Raw genomic sequence first — 25,382 nt, forward strand, 5'->3', positions numbered from 1 at the left:
GATAAGATTTCGTTCGGATTTTTAACCCCGGAGGGTTAGCCACCCAGGATAACCCAAGAAAGTCAGTGCGTCATCGAGGACTGTCTAACTTATTTCCATTGGGGTCCCACTCTTCTGGGTTTAGACAATGAACTGGAACTACCCTTCTTTTCCCTAACTCGAACTTGATTACCTACCATTCCCTTGGTTCTATATGACATCTACGGGTTTAACATTCCTTATGTAATAATAATAAAAATACCGATAATAATAATGTTCCTTTTGAAAATTCGTATTCATTTCTTTGACTCTCGCTTCACACGGCGAGGGCCTGGGTTCGATTCCCAGCCAGAGTAGAAACATTGAACGTGTTTCTTTCCACCTGTTGTCTATGTTCCCCATCAGTAAAATGGGTACCTGGGTGTTAGTCGACTGGTGTGGGTCGCATCCTGGGACACTGAGCTAATTTGCCCGAAATGCGGAGCATAACAAGTGACTTTCTATATAGTAGTATGTCATTGTTATCAGCTAGGACTGTATACCTTGTACATGTACTTGTAGTAAAATAAAGATATTATTATTATAAGTGAGGCAGTAAGATAACACTCAAGGGTTTCAGCTGCAATCATTCTTAATAACCTCAACATTAACAACGGAGTGCTAATGAAGGGACCTCTGCTCCGGGTTTGGTAGTGTGCAGACATCATGCTCACGCCTGAGCATATAGTACAAATTTCTCCAAAACTCCATGGGAAGCTTCCCCTTATATTATTCTACCCGCTGAACACAGGACAGGCCACCATTCATCTGTTATATTTTTCCACTTCACGGATATTCTACAGTTTTGTTGGGAAACCGGTACTGATCCTGGGGATGTAGGCGTCCAGCATTACTGGAGCTTAAGCAAGGAAGTCCATCTGCCCTAATTCGAAAGGTAGTAATGTATCTGGTTCTGATGAAAGCCTTATTTAATTTCCAGTTCTGCTCCGATTTTGGCAATATATTGTTCAAGGGACCCTAATGGAAATAAGGCACTTTGTCTGACCTTTTTTTTATTATCCTAGATAATTTACATATATGTTACTATGTATGATAAGTGTAATCACTTAAATTTGTGTTACTGTACTTATATGTACCTGTACCTAAATAAACAGGGAGCAGGACTCAATACGGCTCAAGGTGTGGTGGGCCTCATAACCCACAACAAAAACAAATTTATTAGTGTTTTTCTCGTTTTTGGATACAGGTTGAACATTTTTTTTGCATTTTTTTTTTGTAAATCTAACAATACCATATTACAATACAACTTGGTGCAGGCTTCTTACGGACTGCGTCGTCACAGTTTTAATAAAAAAAAAACTGAATAATTGGACATGGTTGAGGAGGCAAGAGCTACAATGTACAAGAAACCTCTGGACCTCTTTAAGAACAAAGAACTAGTGACAATATGTGCTCCTATGGTTAGATATTCTAAGTAAGTGAAGTATGACAAATAAAATACATTAGTAATAACATAGTTTTTTATCCAGGAATATAGGCCTGGTCACAGACCAGGCCGTGGGGGGTGTTGACCCCCGAAACCCTCTCCAGGTATATTCCAGGTATAGCATCACTGGTGTCAAAGTTTATTTTCCATGACATTATTTACAGTAGTGTGCAAATTAATTGGGACAGGAGTAAAATTTGTGATTATCTCATGTCTTAGTCTCTGGCTTAATTAATGTGGTTTGGGTTCTTTTTTTTCATAAGAGTTTGCTACTGACTTCTGACACCCACCCAGTTATGGTGTTACCCTGTGACTCGTCAGTGCTACAACAGCTGTTGTTCTGTAAGGCTATTCTTGCAAGTGTGCTCTGTGAGTGAATGTGGTTTCACCAAATTCTCCAATTCAGTTCATGACTACTGCTGAAATTTATGATGGATGTTATACCCAGGAAGCATGCAAGTATTATAGCTCTTAGAAAACATGCTGATTTGAGTATCAGAGAAATCACTAAAAATTTGAGCCTAGCAAAGTCAACTGTTGGTCGGATTCTGCAGAGAGCGGAGCACTGCATCGAGGAAGATGTGGAAGAAAATGCAAGACAGCCCCCTCATGATGACAAGGTTATCATAAAATATGGTGTGAAGGATCCCAAGAAAGTCAGCAAAGATCAACAGAGAGATTTGGCTTCAGATGGAGTAAATGTTGATTCGTCAACTGTTTGACAAAGGCTCCTTGAAGCTGGCGGAACTGCCAGAAAGATGGTAAAGAAACAATTATTAACTGATGTTGTGAAGAAAAAATGGATGCAGTAGGCACTCGATCATAAGGGATGACAACAGATGAATGGAGAACAGTTATATTTTCAGATGAGATGTAATTTGAAATACAAGGGTATAGATCAGTGGTAGTGAAATGGAGCATAGGCGAACCTCTTTGGAATGGACACATTCGCCAAGTGCTAAAACACCCACCTAAGATGTTTTGGGGTAGTCTTACTGCTAAAGTACCCGGACAGCTTGTAATTGTTGAGGGAACAATGAACAGTGACAAATACAAGACAATCCTGGCAACACATTTGCTTCCCATTGTGGATAGAGACTTTTCTGATGGAGAAGGCATTTTCTAGCAGGATCTTGCTAGATGCCACACTTCCAGAAAAATGTTGACATTCTCTGAAGAGAGTAGGCTAAGCATTCTAAATTGGCCTGGAAACTATCCTGACTTCAACCCAACTGAGAATCTATGGGCAATAACCAAATGCAGGATTGCAAAACAGTGCTGTTCAACTGTGGAGAAGCTAACTGCTGCTGTTATTAGCACCTGGTAACACAATGAAGAACTTGCCAAAATGTGTTCAACATTGGTCGATTCTATGCCAAAGAATGTAGCAATGCTTATAAAAGGAAAGAGTAGCATATCTCTTATTATATCAATTATCTGTCATATCGCTGTCATGTATTTTTCAAATAAGCATTAATTTTCCAAATAAATATCTTATTTCATCACTGTCCCAATTAACATGCACACTACTGTAGGTTTACATTGCATACATGTTGTATAATACGTGGAAAAGCTCATAATCATGCAAAGCAATAGTGTCACCTGCACTTGTTTGAGTGCTGGATTACCTGCATGTTAGGTCTGTCAGTAGAAACTCTTTTAAAACAAAAAAATAAAGGTAAGTAAAAGGTTTATAGCTTTTGTTACTCATTTTTTAAATTTAAATTTAAATTAATATACCCTGCTTTATTTCTAGTTTTGATTATAATAATAATAACACCCTCTTTGTGAACTGAAAAAAAAAATGAATTTTTTTCTGTTTCAGATTGGCATTTAGATCTCTAGTAAGAAAGTATGGCTGTGATCTCTGCTTTACACCCATGATCCTCAGTGAATGTTTTGTACAGTCAGTAAAAGCTAGGCACAGCGATTTCACAACGTCTAAAGGTAACACTAGGCTCTTTAACTTCTCAGAATATTGAGTAAATTTACAGAAGGTGGAGAAAGAATTAGAGTAATGTGTAGTTACTGTATGAATATTTTAAGCAGTGCTGTTTTGTATTGTCTGCCAAAATACTAAGTAGTTTGGCACTTTCAAATATCCATACAAATATCCATATGTATCATTCTCGAATGATATACCATAACATACCTAATAATTCTGTGTACATGAATCCAAATACTTGTAATATTTGTAATACTTTGCTTAAAAATTATATATATACTTATATATTTCAGCATTAGAACATTTTTTCTTGAGTTATTACTATATACGTATTTTCTTTTTTAACAAAGTTGTACCTAAGATTGTATCCTGTTTTTTTTCTTCTATAGAGGATCGTCCATTAGTTGTACAGTTTGCTGCAAGTAAAGGCGAAGATTGGGCTGAGGCTACAAGATTAATTGCTCCGTAGGTCCATCAGGCTAATGTGTGACTTTTATGTGAATAAGCCATACTGGCTATATATGTTTGCATCTTGCTGGCTGATATATGTATTTCACTTGTGTTTAACATTTTGAGCTGTTCTAAAAGTTTGCATGTACAATGTATGCTTCTTTACATTTATCATAGTTTTTAATGAATAAACTAAATTTAATTATATCTCATTGCAGTCACACTAATAATGTAGATTATCACTTGTTTCTTGATGATACACACCCAACCTAACATTCCCAGGGAAAACAAAACTGAGAAGATATATCAGCAAGTGATATAGGTGCTGCATCTTGTATGTTGTATTATCTAAGCTTGCATTTTCTTGTGCTCTTAATCCTTCATATCTTTTCCTGATTCACATTATATAAGACTTTAAAAACATTATATAAAATGGCAAAACATTAATTTCAGATAACACTTTTAGGTTTCCGTCTATTTTATTTAATATGGTTTCTCTGTAAATACCCTCCGAAATCTTTTATTTAGTATCTTACACATTGTCTCTGATTTGCTAATTTTACCAGCATCTTTACTTCTTAGTATTATATCTTTCATATTAGTTTTTTCTTTACTTATACATACATATGTGTGAATGATTTTTCATGTGTATAAAATACTGTTACCTTTAGTTGTAGGAATGTAAAGTACATTTGTTACAATTCTACAGGTATTGTGATGGTGTTGACCTAAACTGTGGGTGCCCACAGCGCTGGGCTATGGCTAAGGGCTATGGAGCATGTCTCATTCACAAGCCAGAGCTGGTGGCTGACATGATTCATCAGACTCGCAACACTGTCACTGACTCAGACTTCACTGTATCCATCAAGATTAGATTACATAAAGATTACAAGTATGCCCTTACATTATCTTTGTATAAAAAGTAAGAGCCAGTTGTGAGTGTGGGGGAAGTTCGTGAGGCAGTAGGTAAAATGAAAGGGGGTAAGGCAGCCGGGATTGATGGGATAAAGATAGAAATGTTAAAAGCAGGTGGGGATATAGTTTTGGAGTGGCTGGTGCAATTATTTAATAAATGTATGGAAGAGGGTAAGGTACCTAGGGATTGGCAGAGAGCATGCATAGTTCCTTTGTATAAAGGCAAAGGGGATAAAAGAGAGTGCAAAAATTATAGGGGGATAAGTCTGTTGAGTATACCTGGCAAAGTGTATGGTAGAGTTATTATTGAAAGAATTTAGAGTAAGACGGAGAATAGGATAGCAGATGAACAAGGAGGCTTTAGGAAAGGTAGGGGGTGTGTGGACCAGGTGTTTACAGTGAAACATATAAGTGAACAGTATTTAGATAAGGCTAAAGAGGTCTTTGTGGCATTTATGGATTTGGAAAAGGCATATGACAGGGTGGATAGGGGGGCAATGTGGCAGATGTTGCAGGTGTATGGTGTAGGAGGTAGGTTACTGAAAGCAGTGAAGAGTTTTTACGAGGATAGTGAGGCTCAAGTTAGAGTATGTAGGAAAGAGGGAAATTATTTCCCAGTAAAAGTAGGCCTTAGACAAGGATGTGTGATGTCACCGTGGTTGTTTAATATATTTATAGATGGGGTTGTAAGAGAAGTAAATGCGAGGGTCTTGGCAAGAGGCGTGGAGTTAAAAGATAAAGAATCACACATAAAGTGGGAGTTGTCACAGTTGCTCTTTGCTGATGACACTGTGCTCTTGGGAGATTCTGAAGAGAAGTTGCAGAGATTGGTGGATGAATTTGGTAGGGTGTGCAAAAGAAGAAAATTGAAAGTGAATACAGGAAAGAGTAAGGTTATGAGGATAACAAAAAGATTAGGTGATGAAAGATTGGATATCAGATTGGAGGGAGAGAGTATGGAGGAGGTGAATGTATTCAGATATTTGGGAGTGGATGTGTCAGCGGATGGGTCTATGAAAGATGAGGTGAATCATAGAATTGATGAGGGGAAAAGGGTGAGTGGTGCACTTAGGAGTCTGTGGAGACAAAGAACTTTGTCCTTGGAGGCAAAGAGGGGAATGTATGAGAGTATAGTTTTACCAACGCTCTTATATGGGTGTGAAGCATGGGTGATGAATGTTGCAGCGAGGAGAAGGCTGGAGGCAGTGGAGATGTCATGTCTGAGAGCAATGTGTGGTGTGAATATAATGCAGAGAATTCGTAGTTTGGAAGTTAGGAGGAGGTGCGGGATTACCAAAACTGTTGTCCAGAGGGCTGACGAAGGGTTGTTGAGGTGGTTCGGACATGTGGAGAGAATGGAGCGAAACAGAATAACTTCAAGACTGTATCAGTCTGTAGTGGAAGGAAGGCGGGGTAGGGGTCAGCCTAGGAAAGGTTGGAGGGAGGGGGTAAAGGAGGTTTTGTGTGCGAGGGGCTTGGACTTCCAGCAGGCATGCGTGAGCGTGTTTGATAGGAGTGAATGGAGACAAATGGTTTTTAATACTTGACGTGCTGTTGGAGTGTGAGCAAAGTAACATTTATGAAGGGGTCCAGGGAAACCGGCAGGCCGGACTTGAGTCCTGGAGATGGGAAGTAGTGTGCCTGCACTCTGAAGGAGGGGTGTTAATGTTGCAGTTTAAAAACTGTAGTGTAAAGCACCCTTCTGGCAAGACAGTGATGGAGTGAATGATGGTGAAAGTTTTTCTTTTTCGGGCCACCCTGCTTTGGTGGGAATCGGCCAGTGTGATGATAAAAAAATAAAAAAAAAAAAAGTTAATATCTATGCATGCTGATTTTTGGTTGTCTCAGTTCTTTAATAGCAAATAAAATATAGAGAATTAAATTCAAGATGAGTTATAATGAGTGTGTTAATGAATAAACAGAAGATTAGACAAGGCTTTGAATCTGGGTTCTGGAAGTAGTGGGTCCAGCAGTACTGGTACAATATTGGGTCTGTTACTGCCAGGACCATGGTTCAAGTCCCCATACTTTCTTCTGTTTATGCATAAGGAATTAACAAAAAACTGTGTTTCAAGATATCTTATTAATGAAATACAGCATACATACATTAACTAGTGTAAACATTCCTGTTGTAATGGCAAAACAATACTTAATAGGTATAAAAACAGTAATTTTTTAAACAGGCTGCATCAGATTTGATGTCATATTACTGTATATCAAGATACAGGGGAACCTTGGTAAACAATCGGCTCCCTACTCGAACAAAGCTCAACACTCGACCAAACAAATATGACCTGCCAGAACTTCGCTGTAGACTGTTCCATGTTTCTTTGCATTTTTTTTTGTATTATTTGTATAAATAAGTCACCATGGGGCCTACGACAATTAGTGATAACAGCCAACCAAACAGAAAATTGGTTGTGAAGAACTTGTTCGATACTCAAATGGAGTGGCACTCGAACAGCCTTCTGGAATGAATTAAGGTCGCATACCAAGGTTACACTGTAGTTGGTATAATACACCTCTAAAATGAATTTAATGTTTTGTGTTTAAATTATCAGTATTCCTGCTCCTAAATACTGCAGTTATCGCAATACAGTAAAAAATTTTATTACAGTTTTGATTTTTTTACACTGGGTATTTTCCACCAAAGAAAAAATCAGACCCATTACTCACTTTCCAGATGCCTTTAAGAGAGGCTCAGTCATCACAAATCACTGATGACTTGCCAAGCTGCAGTATTCTGACTTGCTGTTAAAGTACAGACACTGTGCTTATCAACTTTTGCAAGAGCCAGTTAACCATTCTTATAATTTCTTCATAGACTTTACTATGCTTACACTTCAACAGCAGGTATGATCCATGGCCCACTTGACTGACCTTAGTTGAGTTTAACCCTCCTATGTGCCTGTTGAATATTTCAACTGCTTTTTCTCAAAACCTTTACACAGGCTTCCCAACCGTTCCTTGGATGCCTGCTACACCTTCCAGTCATTTCAGATTTATACACTTTCTTTAATAACCCTTATTCCTCCTTTTTTTTCTACGTTACTGAGCATTTTTAGTAGCCCCTTTCTTATCTGAACATATGTTAATTAAAGAAAATTTCTTGAAAATTTGGATGATTATTGCATAGTTTTTCTGTAAGTGAAAACTATTTTTATGTAAATTTTCAAATTGCCCTAATCTAGAGGAAAATTAGTGACTAAAGTTAGGTGAACATTTTTTATGTGCTGATTTATGATACTGTTTTGAATATTTCAGACACACAGTAGATTTTGCTAGACAAATGGAGGCTGCTGGAGCCTCCTTCATTACTGTTCATGGACGGACACAAGAGCAACGAGGAGATCCAGTATGTTTGGAAGCAATTGCAGATATCAAGAGTGCACTTCAGATTCCGGTAATTGCTAATGGTGATATCCGATCAATGGATGATGCCCACCAAATACAAAAGATCACAGGAGTTAATGGTATGGATAAAATTTTCAGTGGTTTCTAAAAGATATTTGACAAAATGTGCATAGTAATGCATAGACTTGTTTTAAAAAAATATATAGCTGATCATGCTTGCAGCATAAGAGATTCGTAAATACAATATTTCATTAATTACAGCCTCATCTAACTTAACGATGGAGTTCCGTTCCTAAGACCACGTCGGTAAACAAATTTGTTGCTAAGCAAGGAGCGTACTATAATGGTAGTGGGTTTGTGTCAGCCATCTTTGATATTGTTTTAATGTCACCTTTGCACCATTTATAATATTTTTAAATGTTTATACAGTAATGTACTGTATAATGTAATAAAGAAAACAGAGGAAATCAGCTCTAATCTACATTATTTAAGTATGCCTACTGGTCAGAGAGCCCATCATAAGTCCGAGTTGTCGGTAAATGAGTACTTCACTAAGTGAGGAGAGGCTGTATTATACCATAATTCCTTCTCAGGGAACTAAGCACTAGGGAGGGAGGGCTACGCTGCTTCAGTGGGATACTGCCAGTTTGTTGAAAGAAGAATAGTAATTCCTTCTCAGTTTGTGTTATTTCGTACCTAGTGTTTTAGTACGTATATATTTTCTTTTATCACCTACATGTACTTTTTATTCAGGTAGCCAAGAGATTCATTATGAGTGAGTGCTGCTACACACATGATAGACAATATCTCACAATCAGTCCTGCTTTGCCATGGGGTAATTTTAATTCTCACAAGTAAAAAAAAAGCTGTGATTCATTTTATAAACCTTTTTGTGTTGTCTGATTTCTTTTATTTTCATTAGGTGTAATGGCAGCAAGAGGAATGCTAGAAAACCCAGCCATGTACGCAGGTTATAAAACTACTCCACTTGAGTGTGTCAAGGATTGGGTGAACATTGCACTTAGCACTGGAACTCACTTCACTTGCTTTCATCACCACCTCATCTATATGATGGAAAAATCTCTAACACGAGCTGAGAGGAGATATTTTAATGTATTAGGCAGCACCTCAGGTGTTTTGACGTATTTAACAGAAAAATATATGGTGGAATTTTTGTTGCAGTTTCGTGTTATCCTCTCTTCACTAAACCTAAACTGTTAAACCAAAGTGGCTAAAAGAGTAAAGTATGTTGTTGAGTACAGTATTCAAAGGAAAAATTCAAAGGAAAAATTGTATAACAGTCATGCCTACCTACATAGAAACCATATGCTCGTAGATTGTGTAATGATATATGTTGCTGCATTCTATACAGGAAATTAACGCTTACTGTGAATGTTTTATAATTATAATCCATGAACAGCGCTGTATAACCCTGGTGGTTTAGCACTTAACTTTGATAATAATACAGTGGTACCTTGACTTCCAAGTTTAATTCATTCCATGACCCAACTCATAACTCAATTTGCTCGTAAATCAAATCAATTTTCCTCGTTGAAATTAGCTGAAATGCCTTTAATCTGTTCCAGAGGAATACCTGGCTCTTGGGAGGCAGGAGAAAATACATCAATATAATGCTAATATCAACTCTACAACTTATTTATCTATCACAATTGATCTAATATGACATTATAAACAATATAAATAACACAGAAACATATACGTAGTCTACAATGAATAAAATACTACGTCATTATGTGACGAGTGTTGGTGGCCACTCCCAAGGTAAAAATAATTACTGCTCTGACCATATCTCCCCATTCTTGCCTTTCTGAGGTCTTATAAGAGAAAATGGAGTGTTTGTGAGGCTAACTGCACTAGATCACTAGTTTCATAAGGAGAACACTGAAACAAAAGCTGTTTTCTCAGAATTTTTTTTTCTTGAGTCAGGAGACCGGCCTACGTTTTGGATGAATACACCTACCATCTGACTTACGACCGAGTTCGGTTCTGAGAAACCGGTCATAAGTCGAACTTTACTACTGAATATCAACAAAACATTTTTGTAATGACTTTATTTTATTGTTTTATTTTGGTATTTCATGTTTTACTTTACTTTTTATGTTGTTAGTACTGTATTTTATACTGTAAGGTTTAGGATAAACACTGTGTACAACATAAATAGTTGTTTATTTCCCAGAAATTTGGTATAAAAAACACGGTCGTAAGTCGAGTGGTCGTAAGTCGAGCAGGTCGTAAGTCGGATGGTAGGTGTATCTCAGAAGTAAATCAGTGTAAATGCCTTGTGCCTTCTTGCAGAGAAAGCACGAAGCACATACATACTATGCTTGTACTGCTTCGCCAAGTCGACTACACCACACCTCGCTCGTGTTTTTCTGTGATTTCATGTTTTAATTCAATGGACATCATTTTCTTCTCAGCACTGTCCTTTGCACTGCAACATCATGTGATCTTAGTACAAAGACTTCTTCGACGTTTGTCCAACCTTTGGACGAAGACCTACTTACACTAGTGGAAGGTCCCACTGTGATCCCACCTCCTCCTGCTTCAACTCACCTGACTGCAGTATATAAGCCACCTCTCTGTCCCTATGCTGTACTTCCTACAAGACTGATGGACTGAACACTTCAATTCCAGGCTGAGGGACTGATTACCTCACACTCCTCCTCTCCTACACATTTCTACTTTGTATTGGACTGATGAAGCCACTGTGTGGCAAAACGTTTCTTCAATAAAGATTCCCATATGTTGCATAAGCGTCTCAATTCTTCAAAATATTTTTTACATAATTACTGTTGATATGATTACAATCATTATAGTTATGCATAAACAGCATTAGATAATTTCTCAAACTTTATATATGTGAATTTTCTTTTTTTAAATGCTGGCTGTCTCCAACTGAGGCCAGATGACCCAAAAAATAAATACTTTCACCATCATTACACATGCCAGAGGCATGCAGATATGACAATTTAGATGTCTCTCTAAACAGCAAATATCCCAAACCTCTCCTTTAGAGTCCAGGACTCGAGTATTTATTTCTCAGTGCACTGCAATACAAGTGAATGAGTAGTCGAGTTTGCATTTCAAAGAAGCCCTTAATTTGCCACTTTCATTACCAAAAGAAAATTTTTCCAAAAAATTAATTTCCTATAATTAGGAACACAAAGGCACAATACCATGACTGGAACAATACACAAATAACCCGCACACAGGAGAAAGAAACTTTATGACGATGTTTCAGTCCAACTTGGACCATTAACTAGTGATTAGTTAATGGTCCAAGTCAAACCAAAATGTCGTCAAAAAGTTTTTTCCTATGTATACCTTTAGAGGGTTTCAGGGGTCAATGCCCCCACAGCCTGGTCTGTGACCAGGTTTCACCTGTGGGTTATTTGTGTATTATTTCTATAATAATTTTATTTTAGTTTACTTTTACATCAGCAAATAGATACCTCTGACTTTCTGCCACCCGATAGGTCATTCACGTCAACCAGAAACGGTATTAGTGCACTAGTACCAATTCTTGCAGAACCCTACTTGTTACACTTCCCCATTCTGACATCTCTTCCCAGACCATCACTCTTGTTTTCATCCCTTAAGAAAAGTAGTCTTTGATCCAACAAAGTAATAATAATAATAATAATATAATATCATTTTTACAAGTACTGTACATGTACAAAGTATACAGGCCTAGCCGACATCAATGACATACTACCATACAGAAAGCCGCTTGTTATGCATAGCATTTCGGGCAAATTAGGTCAGTTTTGTCCCAGGATGCAACCCACACCAGTCGACTAACATCCAGGTACCCATTTTACTGATGGGGAACATAAACAACCGGTGTAAGGAAACACTGCCAAATGCAAAGTCATGAAGATAGGAGAAGGGCACAGAAGACCGCAGACAGAGTATACGCTAGGTGGCCAAAGACTGCAAACCTCGCTCAAGGAGAAAGATCTTGGAGTGAGTATAACACCGAGCATGTCTCCGGAAGCACACATCAACCAGGTAACTGCTGCAGCATATGGACGCCTGGCAAACCTGAGAACAGCGTTCCAATACACCCAATGTTTCTACCCTCGCCAGGAATCAAACCCAGATCCTCGCAAGAGCTATAGCCACTGGGCCACAAACTGTACGTTCCGTTATTCCTGCCCACACCTCGCGTTTTTTCCTCTCTGTTTTGGAGTAATGTTGATGCGTGGAAGGAGTTAGGGAATGTTGATGGTTGTGTTTGTTGGTGTGGGTAGGAAAAAGAGAGAGAGAAGGATGGTTAGTGGGGGGTATGGAGGAAGGAAAGGGATAGTGATGGAACCAGTTAATGATTTCCAATCACTTTTTAAACAGTATCTCAGTAAATATTATCCTAAACTGGTTGAGACTTATATTCTTAATAAAGACTGATAGAAAAAAAAAAAGATATGGTATTGGGAAATCCAGTGACCAATCAATGGACAGTCCTCTAGAAGCTGAATTAGACTGACACTAAACTGGTTTATAATGATATTAATAAGAAAACAAATTTGAGCACAAATGCAATGAGCACATTTTGAATAAAATTCTGTGGCTTGTTTTCAATATTAAGTTTCTTGGACCAAATCAATTACAACAAACAAGACTGCCAGATAATAATGGAACAAAAAAAAATCAGTAAAGCATCTAAATTACTTGGAATGGTTAAGTCCCTTGACCTGTACTTCTTGGATTGTATGACCCTTATGAGTTTAGTGCTTAGTTATTATAATAATAATGTACTCCTTGGAATGCAGGCAAAATAAATCATTTAATCTAGAAAATTTTCAATGAATTGGTTCCAAATCTACACACATTACTCCTTATGAAAGCAAGAGACTCGGTAGATGGTGCACCATATCTTCAGTGAAAAGCAGGGATGCCGTGAGTACACTATGAGAACAAAATACAGTGGTACCTTGACTTACGAGTGCCCCAACTTACTAGTTTTCCGAGTGACGAACCGTCCTTCAGATGATTTTTTGCTTTTACTTGCAAGCCAAAATCTGAGTTACAAGCGAGCTTCAGATACGCCATCACTAATTGGTGAAGCAAATGCCACAACATCCACCCAGCATCCCACGTCTCACTCGTTCAGTGCACGTGGTTACCTCGCCGTGGGAGCATCTTTTTTGTGTTATGCTTGTGTTTTGTGCAGTTATTTTGCCAAATTTCTTTTTTCTAACCATGGGTCCTACGAAAGTAAGTGCAAAGAACAGTGCTGCAAAAAAGAAGAGGATGATGTCCAATGAATTAAAGCATGAAATCACAGAAAAACATGAGTGAGGTGTGCGTGTAGTTGACTTGGAGAGGCAGTACGAGCATAGTACTTCTATCATATGTACCATACTAAAGCAGAAGGAGTTGACAAAGGCTATAATGCCAGAAATGTTGTGAATCTGGGAGAGACTTTCAGAGTTTATTGAAAGGAAACACCTAGAAAATTCCTCTGCCTATCTTTTCCACCTTCCACTTCTGCCAGCATCTTCTGTTAGCCCAAGTTATCTGATCTCCAAGGTAAATACACTTTATAAAACCAGTTCATTTCTTTACATTCTCTTTTATTATGCTTTTATACAATATTACTTATTTATAAATACATTTTTCTTATTTAAAAACCCATAACAAAAAAATTGAGGTGGTTTTTTGGGGGCTGGAATGGATTAATGGCATTTCAATTAATTTCAGTGAGGAAAATTGATCTGATATATGAGCAAATTGAGTTACGAGCTCGGTCACAGAACGAATTCAACATGTAAGTATAAGAATCTGAAAACTTTTCAACAGCCTCCCATCATACATAAGGGAGATTACCCACAGACTCCTTGCTCTCTTCAAGAGAAAGCTTGTTAAGTTCTTCGTCTCAATTCTAGATCAGCCAGGCTGATTGGTATGTTGGACTGCATGCAGCAAGCAGTAACAGCCTGGTTCATTAGGCCATGGTGCTCAAGGAGACCTCATCTGGGACTTTGCTGTTGGGGGTATTGATTCCTGACAACATTCTTTAGGTATACACCACTCAACCACTGGGCCATGTTAGTTAAAAATAGGAAGATTGACATGTTTTATACAGGTGATGTTTGTAGGTACTACCATCTGTAACATCAAAAAATTTTAGAAACTGTCTTCTTTCGTTAACAACAACTCATGTGGAAGCTAGCTCTTGTCCCTTTAAGACCACTGTTGATGTATGTACAGTGGACCCCTGGTTAACGATATTTTTTCACTCCAGAAGTATGTTCAGGTGCCAGTACTGACCGAATTTGTTCCCATAAGAAATATTGTGAAGTAGATTTCAGACCCCCAAACATACACGTACAAACGCACTTACATAAATACACTTACATAATTGGTCACATTTGGAGGTAATCGTTATGCGGGGGTCCACTGTACTTGGAAAAAGTCGTAATGAATGACTGAAAACTGTAAAATGATGGACATGTGGTTGAGATGCACAAGTGAAAGGTGGAGAGGGCCGTGAATAAGGTTCTGAAGATATAGAACCTGGACAACTCAAAACAAAGGAGTTTGGTAAATTCAGAATTCAAAAGAAAATAGACAAGCACTAGTTTGGCAGAAGAGATGTAGATAAATATGCATGGATCTTCCTAATATGAAGGCAAAATTATGAGCTTTTCTGATTATACATAAATAAATTATATACAAAGAAAAGTTAACACGGTTGTACTTTTAGAAAATACATTGGAAGTGCACTCACCTCACACACCGACTGTCCATGGTTCAATACCCAGCACAGGTGGGAACATTGGTCGTGTTTCCTTACACCTGTTGTCCCTGTCCACCTAGAAGTAAGTAAATAAGTAAGTTTATTTAGCACAGGTACTTATAAGTACAATTATCATACATAGTGTAAATTACCTAGGTAACCCAAAAAAGTCAAAGTGACTTATTTCCATTGGGGTCCTTGTAATAAATTATTATTTAGACCTTAAAAGTTAAAACAGCTAAATAACTGAACTGTGAAAAAATCAGTTACAATCAAAGGAGATACAATAGGAATAAAATGAACCGAGATATTTACATTAACATTAAAGAGGATCAGCTTACAATAATAGGTACATGAATATTAACTACAGTAGACCCTTGATTAACATGCAGTCCTCTAAGACATTTTCTTGATTACACTATTGCAAAATTGTGGCATTTTTTTGACAAACACTTCATAAAAATCGACTAGCATGGTGCCACTTCTGGGGGAAAAATTTGGAGTGCCACAATCTGGACTGAGGGATTTTTTCCATTGTATCTAGTGGGCTTAAAAGTGGTGCATATGTGGAGGACTTATGGACTTAATGAAGAATCTGTTCATACAATTAAGAAGAATGAGGCAAATACATGTATACTAGTTTGTGCAATGAATAACCCAGGTTGTCACTTCCTGAAAAGAATGACACATAGATCACAACAGGTAAATAAAACAGTAAAGTTATTGACTGAGTGGACTGAACAAAAAAGAAAGATCCACCACTTAATTTCATCTTAATTAGGGAAAAAGCCTTAGAGTTCTATAAAACAGTGTGTGATTAGGAAGGAAGGCATGAACAAAAGTGTTCAACTCCAGTTGGTTTGACAAGTTCAAGTTATTTAATAAATTACATACATGTATTAAGTTTTCTGGTGAAAGTTCTTCAGCTGATCACAGGAAATTATTTCTGAGGGTGGCTACGAGCCACAGAAAGCATTTCATGCTGATGAGACAAGTATGTTTTGGAAGAAAATGCCAACAAGAACTTTCATCAGTCTGCAAGAGAAAAGTGCTCCAGGATCAACACAGAAGAGGATTGCTTCACCTTGCTTCTTTGCAGTAATGCATCAGATGATTTCAAGTGTAAGCCCATAGTTATGTACTGCTCCAAGAGTCCTTGTACTTTGAAAGGTGTAGATAAAAACCACCTTACCAGTAATCTGGAGGTCAAACCACTTAGCATGGATGACAGAGGAATAGTTTATTGACTGGTTTAAGCATCACTTTATTCCAGAAGTCATGTTTTACATGTGCAGTAAGAACCTTGCAGTCAAGGTTCTCTTCACTCTTGATAATTCCCATACTCATCCAGAAGCTTTTTTTGGATGTGAATCCACATGTAAAAGTTGTATTTTTTATGTCTAAATACATCTTTAATACAACCACTAGATTGTAGAGTTGTTAAGTCATTCAAGTGTAACTACACACAAAAAGTTATGAATAAATTACTTGCATCAATGTACTATGACTCTAAACCAGCAGTACCAAACTTCTGGAATAAATCTAACATTGCAGATGCCATCAGCTATGTTATAAGTGCATGAAATGAAGTGCCCCAGTTAACATTAAATGCAGGCTGGGGAAAGTTATGGCCTAGTGTCATGAATTTTTTAACTGGTTTTCCCTTGCTTGAGAGTTAAATGCAGGAAATAGTTCAGCTAAGATAAGATTTCTTCGGATTTTTAACACTGGAGGGTTAGCTACCTAGAATAACCCAAGAAAGTCAGTGTGTCATCAAAGACTGTCTGTCTTAGCAAGCAAGTAGATTACCAGGCGATGGCTTTAAAGATATGCAGGAAAATGTGAATGAGCTTTTAGAAGATGATGATGAAGACAGAAGTCCAGAGGAAATGTTGGCAAAGCTCAATGCACAGAACAAGGGAGGCAGATAACAGAGGATAAAGAACCTGAAGAAAAACAGTTAACATTGCAATAGTTATGTGAGCAGTTCCATGAACACAAAGTATAGTGGTAAACAGAGTTAAGTTTGGGGCTGCCACAGTGAAAAGCTCTGTTCCACAAGGCACAATACTCGCCACCATCCTGTTCCTCATCCTCATATCAGACACAGACAAAGACGTAAACCAAAGATAGCACTGTGTCATCCTTTGCAAACGATACTAGACTCCACATGAGACTGTCATCCATTGAGGACATGGTAAATCTCCAAGCAGATATAAATCAAGTTTTCCAATGGGCAATGGAAAACAATATGATTTTTCAATGAGGACAAATTTCAACTACTGTACTCCACTATGGAAAACTGGAGGAAATAATAGCTAGAACTGAGTATACTACAAACTCTAATCACAAAACAGAGCAGAAAAGTAATGTGAAAGATTTGGGACTGTTAATGTCAGTGGATCATGCCTTCAAGGATCACAGCAGTGTCACTATCACATCTTCTAGGACTATGATATAATGGATAATGAGAACCTTCAAAACAAGGGATGCCAAACCAATGATGATCCTTTAAAAATCAATTGTTCTCTCTAGTCTGGAATAGTGCTGTACACTAACAGCTCCAAGGCAGGTGAAATTGCAGAACTGGAGAATGCACAGAGAACCTTCACAGCACATATAAGTTCCATCAAACACCTTAATTACTGGGAATGCTTGGAATCACTTGATCTGTATTCACTGGAGCTCAGGCGAAAGATATACAGTGGAACCTTGACTTACGAGTGTCCCAACTTAACGAGTTTTTTTTGAGATACGAGCCGTCCCTGGGCAGATTTTTTGCTCTGAGTTACGAGCCAGCTCCCCCCTCCTTCTTGCCCTGCAACCCAAAACCTGGACACCTTGCTTGTTTATCTATGATTTCATGCTTTAATTCCATCAAAATCATTCTCTTTTTCTTCTCGGCAATAATAACATATTATTAATAATAAATATTATTACAATCAAGTCATTCAGTAAGTCAGTCAGGTCACTCAGTAAGTCAATCAAGTCATTCAGTAAGTCAGTCAGTCAAGTAACTCAGCAAGTACTCAGCATGTCAGTCAAGTCACTCAGTCAGTCAAGTCATTCAGTCAGTCAGTTCAGTCATTCAGTAAGTCAGTCTAGTCACTCAGTAAGTCAGTCAAGTCATTCAGTCAGTCATTCAGTAAGTTAGTCATTCGGTCAGTCACACAAACTCATGTTAACCTCTTTTTCTGTGTACAAAGTAACACTTCAATTACAGCTACAGGTTATCTCTTGTCTAATATCTGCTAATTCTAAGACTTTAAGTGCTTATACCTCTTCATGCCACTTTCAGCAACACTAGTATGGCTACTGGGTGTCAAGATTGCTTGGCAAATACAAGATATAGTAATTAAAGTATCACAACACAACTGACAAATACAACTGCCTTGTAGAAGAGAGAGACTGGACAAGTATGAATTACACAATGTCGTCTTACACTTAATTTTCAGGAACCTAACTATCGTGTTAATCGACGGTCTACTGTGTACAAGAAATCGCTCTCCTTCCTTTCTTTAATTCATTCATGAGGTTCCTTTTAGCTCTCGTCCTGAACTGGCTCATGCTAGGACTGGTTCTGACATATGCAGGCACTTCATTCCACTCCTTTAGTGCGGTACAATGAAAGGTGCTTGAAGTTTTTGAAGTTTGACCGCATACAGTGAGGAGTACATTATTATTATTATTATAATCAAGGGGAAGCGCTAAACCCGGAGGATTATACAGCACATAGGGGGATGTGGAAGGCATTCAGGCTTAATTCGGGGAACTGGAGCACAGATCCAATTCCCTAAATCAAGAGCCCCTCACCAACATCAAGGAACCTTCCTTGAGGGGAGTGAGGAGTACAAAACTGTGTTCCCTTTCCCTAGGTACCATGTTGGTTTTGCTTCCCAACCTTAACAAACTTAACTTCAGTTGCTTTACTTTATATTCAACATTTGGTTTAATCTAATCGTTGTAATTCATCCTGGCCAACATGCTTTCTTGGACCCAGGCCCAGGATGAATCTCATCATTTTGTTCTGGGTGATTTGAAATCTGTCTTTCACTATTTTTGTTAAGGCAGAGTACCATGAAGAACAAAAATAATTTATATGGCACTGTATAAGAGCTAGACATATAGTCCTGTGAGCCTCTGTAGGAAGACACTGTGCCTATAGAGGAACTTTAGCCCAGCATTCACTTTTTTTTACTACATTGTTCCCTATCAATTCTCCTGACATGCTTGGATCAAAGGGGATTCCTAAATATTTAACTGAAGATACTGATGTGATGGGTTCCCCATTACACTGGACGTTAAAATATTTACCCTTTTCAGTTTACTTTTCGTGCCTTGAGGTGTAGCCATAGCGTGTAGTCTACTAACCAATTTGTTGCAGGACTCTTAGTTCTAGCGATAGTATATTTGTAAGTAAGTTTATTCAGGTATACACAAATACAGTTACACAGATTATCATACATAGCAACATGTGTAGAGAGCCTGGGATAACCCAAAAAAGCCAGAGTAACTTATTTCCATTGGGGTCCTTTTGCTATATCTTGTGGGTCTTTACCTGAGAGTGGTTAACAGAGCACTATTGTCTGCATACAAGGACCCCAGTGAAATAAGTAATTTTTCTAACTTTTTTGGGGTTATCCTAGGTAATTAACACATATCTTACTATGTATAATTTGTACTCACCTAATTGAGGTTGCAGGGGTCGAGTCCTAGCTCCTGGCCCCGCCTCTTCACTGGTCGCTACTAGGTCACTCTCCTTGAACCATCAGCTTTATCATACCTCTGCTTAAAGCTATGTATGGATCCTGCCTCCACTACATCGCTTCCCAAACTATTCCACTTCCTGACTACTCTGTGGCTGAAGAAATACTTCCTAACATCCCTGTGATTCATCTGTCTTCAACTTCCAACTGTGTCCCCTTGTTGCTGTGTCCAGTCTCTAGAACATTGTCTCTGTCCACTTTGTCAATTCCTTTCAGTATTTTATATGTCGTTATCATGTCCCTCCTATCTCTCCTGTCCTCCAGTGTCCTAGGTCGATTTCCCTTAACCTCTCCTCGTAGGACATACCCCTTAGCTCCAAGACTAGTCATGTTGCAAACCTTTGTACTTTCTCTAGTTTCTTTACATGATTGGCTAGGTGAGGGTTCCAAACTGGTGCTGCATACTCCAATATGGGCCTAACGTACACAGTGCACATGGTCCTGAACGATTTTTTATTAAGATATCAGAATGCTGTTCTTAGGTTTGCTAGGCACCCGTATGCTGCAGCAGTTATTTGGTCGATGTGCACCTCAGGAGATGTGCCTGGTGCTATGTTCACCCTAAGATCTTTTTCCTTGAGTGAGGTTTGTAGTCTCTGGCCCCCTAGACTGTACTCCATCTGCAGTCTTTTTGGCCCTTCCCAATCTTCATGACTTTTCACTTGGTGGAGTTTACCTGGAGAGAGTTCCGGGGGTCAATGCCCCCACGGCCCAGTTTGTGACCAGGCCTCATGGTGGATCAGGGCCTGATCAACCAGGCTGTTACTACTGGCTGCATGCAATCCAACGTACGAGCCACAGCCTGGCTGGTCAGGTACCGACTTTAGGTGTTCGTCCAGTGCCTGCTTGAATTCCAGGAACCAATTGCTGGACCAGGCCTGCAGCCTGTCTAGATCCCTTTGTAGTTCTGCCTGGTCCTCATCCGATTGAATTCTTCTCATCAACTTCACATCATCTGCAAACAGGGATACTTCAGAGTCTACTCCTGTCATATCGTTCACAAATACCAGAAACAGCACCAGTCCCAGGACTGACCCCTGTAGAACACCACTCGTCACAGGTGCTCACTCTGACACCTCCCCATGTACCATGACTCACTGTTGTCTTTCTGGCAGGTATTCCCTGATCCATTGTAGTGCCTTCCCTGTTATCCCTGCCTGGTCCTCCATTTTTGCACCAATCTCTTGTGTGGAACTGTCAAATGCCTTCTTACAGTCCAAGAAAATGCAGCCCACCCACCACGCTCTCTTATTGCTGTCACTCTGTCATGGAACTCCAGCAGATTTTTGACACAGGATTTCCCGTCCCTGAAACTGTGTTGGCTATCATGATAAGCTCGTTCCTTTCTAGGTGTTCCACCACTCTTCTCCTGATAATTTTCTCCATGACTTTGCATACTATACATGTCAGTGGCACTGGTCTGTAGTTTAATGCTTCATGTCTGTTTCGATGGATGTATTGAATATTGTTGTTAGGGGTACACATAACACATCTGCTCCCTCTCTCAGGACCCATGGAGAGATATTATCCGGCCCCATCGCCTTTAAGGTATCTGTAACTGTATTTATGTGTATCTTTTCCTAAATAAACTTACTTAAGAACCGACTAACACCAAGGTAGCATTCTGGGTCCCTTACTGTTCCTATGTAAATGACATGCCCATCAGTGTCAAATGGAAGTTTATTTAGGCACAGGTACACAGGTGCAATTATCATATACATAATCTAAATTACCTAGGATCCTGAGGACAATAATAAAGCGATCACAATGGAAACAAGACGAGGCACTGACTTTCTCGGGTTATCCTAGGTTGACTAACTTTGCCCCGGGTTAAAAATTCCAACGAATCTAATCTTAAACTTCCCGCTCAGTAATGTTATATTTGTTAGGAAAATATAATGATAAGAAATAATTTATATTTATTCTTGTCGTTTACAAAAGTAAAGATAAACAGTAAAAATGGCCAATAAATGGAATAAACGTTCGCTACATATTTTCTATTTACACTCAAATATTACATTCAACTACCTAATGACCACATGTGTTTGTTGACATCAACTTTGATCAATAGGTTATTACAACAGTTTGAACTTTATTCTGTAACCCAACTTCAGACTAATCTGGAACTTGTTTTAGAGCTACGAGTTACTGCTAAAAATATAAGCAGATAATTAGTTTTCAGCAACAGTTAGGAGTAAATCTTGAAAGAGGGAGAGTAGCCAGATGGTGCGAGTGTGTGCATGTGTAACTTGTGAACACTAGTTGAGTTCACAGCCTCTTATGCATCAGAGGGGTGCTATTTGTGCACTCACATGTCTGCCCCTTTATAAGACATTACTCAAGGCCCTGAACTGCAATTTTATACTACCTGTAGACTGCCAACAGTGTCACCTAGTAAGAAAATGCATTAGTTCCTCACTTTACTCTGGTGATTTGGGACTGTGTAGCTTAAGCCTCATTGGGATTTTATCCCAGAAAAAGCAGAACTCTGTTATTCTGCTCACAGGAGACTTGTCTAACTATAGATTTTATAAATCACACCTTAAATTTTGCTATAATATGTCTAATCAGGAACAAGCCCCTGGAAGTCCTGCCTCAGCCAGTGAGGAGCAGCAGAGAGTTGAAAGTACATGTAAAAGGGAGAAAAAAAATGGCAGTCCTGAGGCTTGTACCACAGATACTATATCTTCCGAAAGCGATACAACTGAGAATGTGCTCAGTAAAGAAGAAATAATTGCTGAGGATTTTGTAAATGCTGCTGATAACAATGACAATATTGCAAGTGAAGTGGACGATAAAGGTGACGATGATAATGAACTGATAGATAGTGAAGGCAAATCCGAGTGCGAAGTGCCCAGCGACAATCTTGAGCAAGGCACTGATAAATTAGTCGAAGTTCCAAAGAAGTCAAAAAATCAGTTGAAAAGGGAGAAAAGAAAAGCATTATGGAATCAACAGAAGGAAGAATGGAAGGAAAAGAAGAGGCAGAGGAAACTGGATAAAGAAAAACAAGAAATGGAGGAATTAAAGGTAAGGAAATTATGAAAATATTGTTTTTATATAACTTGAGCTTTAAAATTTATACTATATGCTTGTAAGTATGGCAGGGTAATTGTGTGAGGTGATAATGAAGTACGTGTGATGTATCATATAGGAGGTAGATGGGAAATGATTGTAATAATGTTGGTAGAATTACCGACAATATGTAAAGTAAAAGGACACAAGTGCAACTAATGTGACATTTTATTGTGGCAACGTTTCGCTCTCCAGGAGCTTTGTCAAGCCGTTACAAACAGTACATGGACACAGAGGGTATATATAGGCTCAGAGTGAGGTGCAATACTAGAGGTAGTAGTACTGACATAAGTTGTAGTAGTAGTAGTAATACAATATGGTAGAGCAATTAACTCATACATGAGTAAAAGGGTATAAAAGCTATTACTTGGGTAACATAATTTTTTTTTTTTTTTTTCAGCAAGTCAGCCGTCTCCCACCGAGGCAGGGTGACCCAAAAAAGAAAGAAAATCCCCAAAAAGAAAATACTTTCATCATCATTCAACACTTTCACCACACTCACACATTATCACTGCTTTTGCAGAGGTGCTCAGAATACAACAGTTTAGAAGCATATACGTATAAAGATACACAACATATCCCTCCAAACTGCCAATATCCCAAACCCCTCCTTTAAAGTCCAGGCATTGTACTTCCCATTTCCAGGACTCAAGTCCGACTATATGAAAATAACCGGTTTCCCTGAATCCCTTCACTAAATATTACCCTGCTCACACTCCAACAGATCGTCAGGTCCCAAGTATCATTCGTCTCCATTCACTCCTATCTAACACGCTCATGCACGCTTGCTGGAAGTCCAAGCCCCTTGCCCACAAAACCTCCTTTACCCCCTCTTTCCAGCCCTTTCGAGGACGACCCCTACCCCTCCTTCCTTCCCCTATAGATTTATATGCTTTCCATGTCATTCTACTTTGATCCATTCTCTCTAAATGACCAAACCACCTCAACAACAAATATAGACTGGATAGAGAAGGCCTGTTTCAGTGTTCACTCTCTGTAATGTGCTTTGTGTAGTATTAACAGGAGAGACTATGTGATGGCAGGGTTTACTGTTTTCAGGAGGATTCTTGCTAAGACTTCAGAGATGGTGAAGCTGCCTTTGTTTTGTTTAATTGTATTCGAAACAGCGATTAGTGCTGGCTCGAGGCACTTGCGTCTGCGGAAATTAGTTTCTTTGATCACTAATTGGGCGTCCCTGAATTTCATGAGATGATTGGTGGAATTTCGGTGTTGTACACAGGCGTTGTTCAAGTTATCGTTCCTACATGCGTAAATGTGTTCATTGAGGTGGGTGTCGAGGTTTCTTGCTGTTTCACCTACATAAATCTAGTCACAGCCTCCGCAGGGTATAGTGTAAACCCCTGCATTGGCTGGTTCGTGGTGCTTTGATTTTGTCCTGGTCAGATCCTTTATTGAAGTGCTGGAAGCGATGGCAACTCTGGTGTTAGCTTGTGAAAGTACTTTAGAAACGTTCAGTGCAACCTGGCTGTTGGGAAGAATTATAACTTTGTTAGGAGTGGTGTTGGTACATGGAGAATTAATGATCTGAAGAGCTCTTTTCTTGCAGTCTTTGATGAAAAAGGAAGGAAAATGTAACTCAGTGAAGGTTTGGTGAATGTATGTACATTCCTCGTCAAGAAACTTAGGACTACAAATTCGGTACGCTCTTAGGAAAAACCCGATGATGATGCCTCTTTTGGTCTTAGTATCTTGACTGGAATAGAAGTGTGTGAGATCATTTTTATTGGTAGGTTTCTGATAAACTTGAAATCTTAGGTTGTTGTCTACTTTGTGAATGAGTACGTCGAGGAAAGGTAGCTTGTCATTGGATTCTTCTTCTAGTGTAAACTGGATCGCCGGTTCAACTGCGTTGAGCCTTGCCTGAAGATTCCGTACATCAAAATGTTTGGGAGTTATTACAAGGACGTCGTCCACGTAACGTAACCAAGTGACGCTTGAAGGGATGATGTTGGCGAAGTGTTTGGACTCTAGGTGTTCCATGTATAAGTTGGCTAGGACGGCACTGATGGGGGACCCCATTCCCATGCCGTAGGTTTGTTTGTAGAGCCTGTTATTGAAAGAAAAACAGTTGAAATTAACACAGGGTTCAGTCAAGTCAACAAAATCTCCGGGAGGTAGAGGAAGATTAAGGTCCTGATTGACTTTGCGTCGTAGAACCTCGATGGCTTTAGTGGTAGGTACTTTTGTGAAGAGGGAAGTCACGTCCAAACTACTTAGTTTTTTGTTACGGATGGAGAGGTTTCAGATGCGAAACCTCTCCATCCGAAACCTCTCCGCAGACGCAAGTGCCTCGAGTCAGCACTAATCGCTGTTTCGAATACAATTAAACAAAACAAAGGCAGCTTCATCATCTCTGAAGTCTTAGCAAGAATCCTCCTGAAAACAGTAAACCCTGCCATCACATAGTCTCTCCTGTTAATACTACACAAAGCACATTACAGAGAGTGAACACTGAAACAGGCTTTCTCTATCCAGTCTATATTGGCTAACCTATTTTTATGTTACCCAAGTAATAGCTTTTATATCCTTTTACTCATGTACGAGTTAATTGCTCTACCATATTGTATTACTACTACTACTACAACTTATGTCACTACTACTACTACTACCTCTAGTATTGCACCTCAC

At 38.8% G+C, this 25,382-nt stretch overlaps 1 protein-coding gene across 3 annotated transcripts in view; it reads left to right on the forward strand.

Moving 5' to 3' along the window:
- The window catches only part of Dus4 (Dihydrouridine synthase 4), a 120,134-nt gene extending 109,231 nt beyond the window's left edge, over window positions 1–10,903 (forward strand). For 2 of the 3 annotated variants that reach the window (XM_053781958.2, XM_070089968.1), the window contains exons 2-6: window positions 3,291–3,412; window positions 3,800–3,875; window positions 4,570–4,752; window positions 8,040–8,248; window positions 9,052–10,903. In XM_053781958.2, the coding sequence (XP_053637933.1) occupies window positions 3,291–3,412; window positions 3,800–3,875; window positions 4,570–4,752; window positions 8,040–8,248; window positions 9,052–9,350 (889 nt within the window). In that variant the 3' untranslated portion in view covers window positions 9,351–10,903. Of the gene's footprint in view, window positions 1–1,149; window positions 1,454–3,290; window positions 3,413–3,799; window positions 3,876–4,569; window positions 4,753–8,039; window positions 8,249–9,051 lie in introns of those variants that run through there. The other variant, XM_053781959.2, reaches the window with a different exon arrangement.
- Window positions 10,904–25,382: the final 14,479 nt, after the last annotated feature.

The sequence above is a fragment of the Cherax quadricarinatus genome, chromosome 30 (genome assembly GCF_038502225.1).
Source record: "Cherax quadricarinatus isolate ZL_2023a chromosome 30, ASM3850222v1, whole genome shotgun sequence".
Taxonomy (NCBI): domain Eukaryota; kingdom Metazoa; phylum Arthropoda; class Malacostraca; order Decapoda; family Parastacidae; genus Cherax; species Cherax quadricarinatus.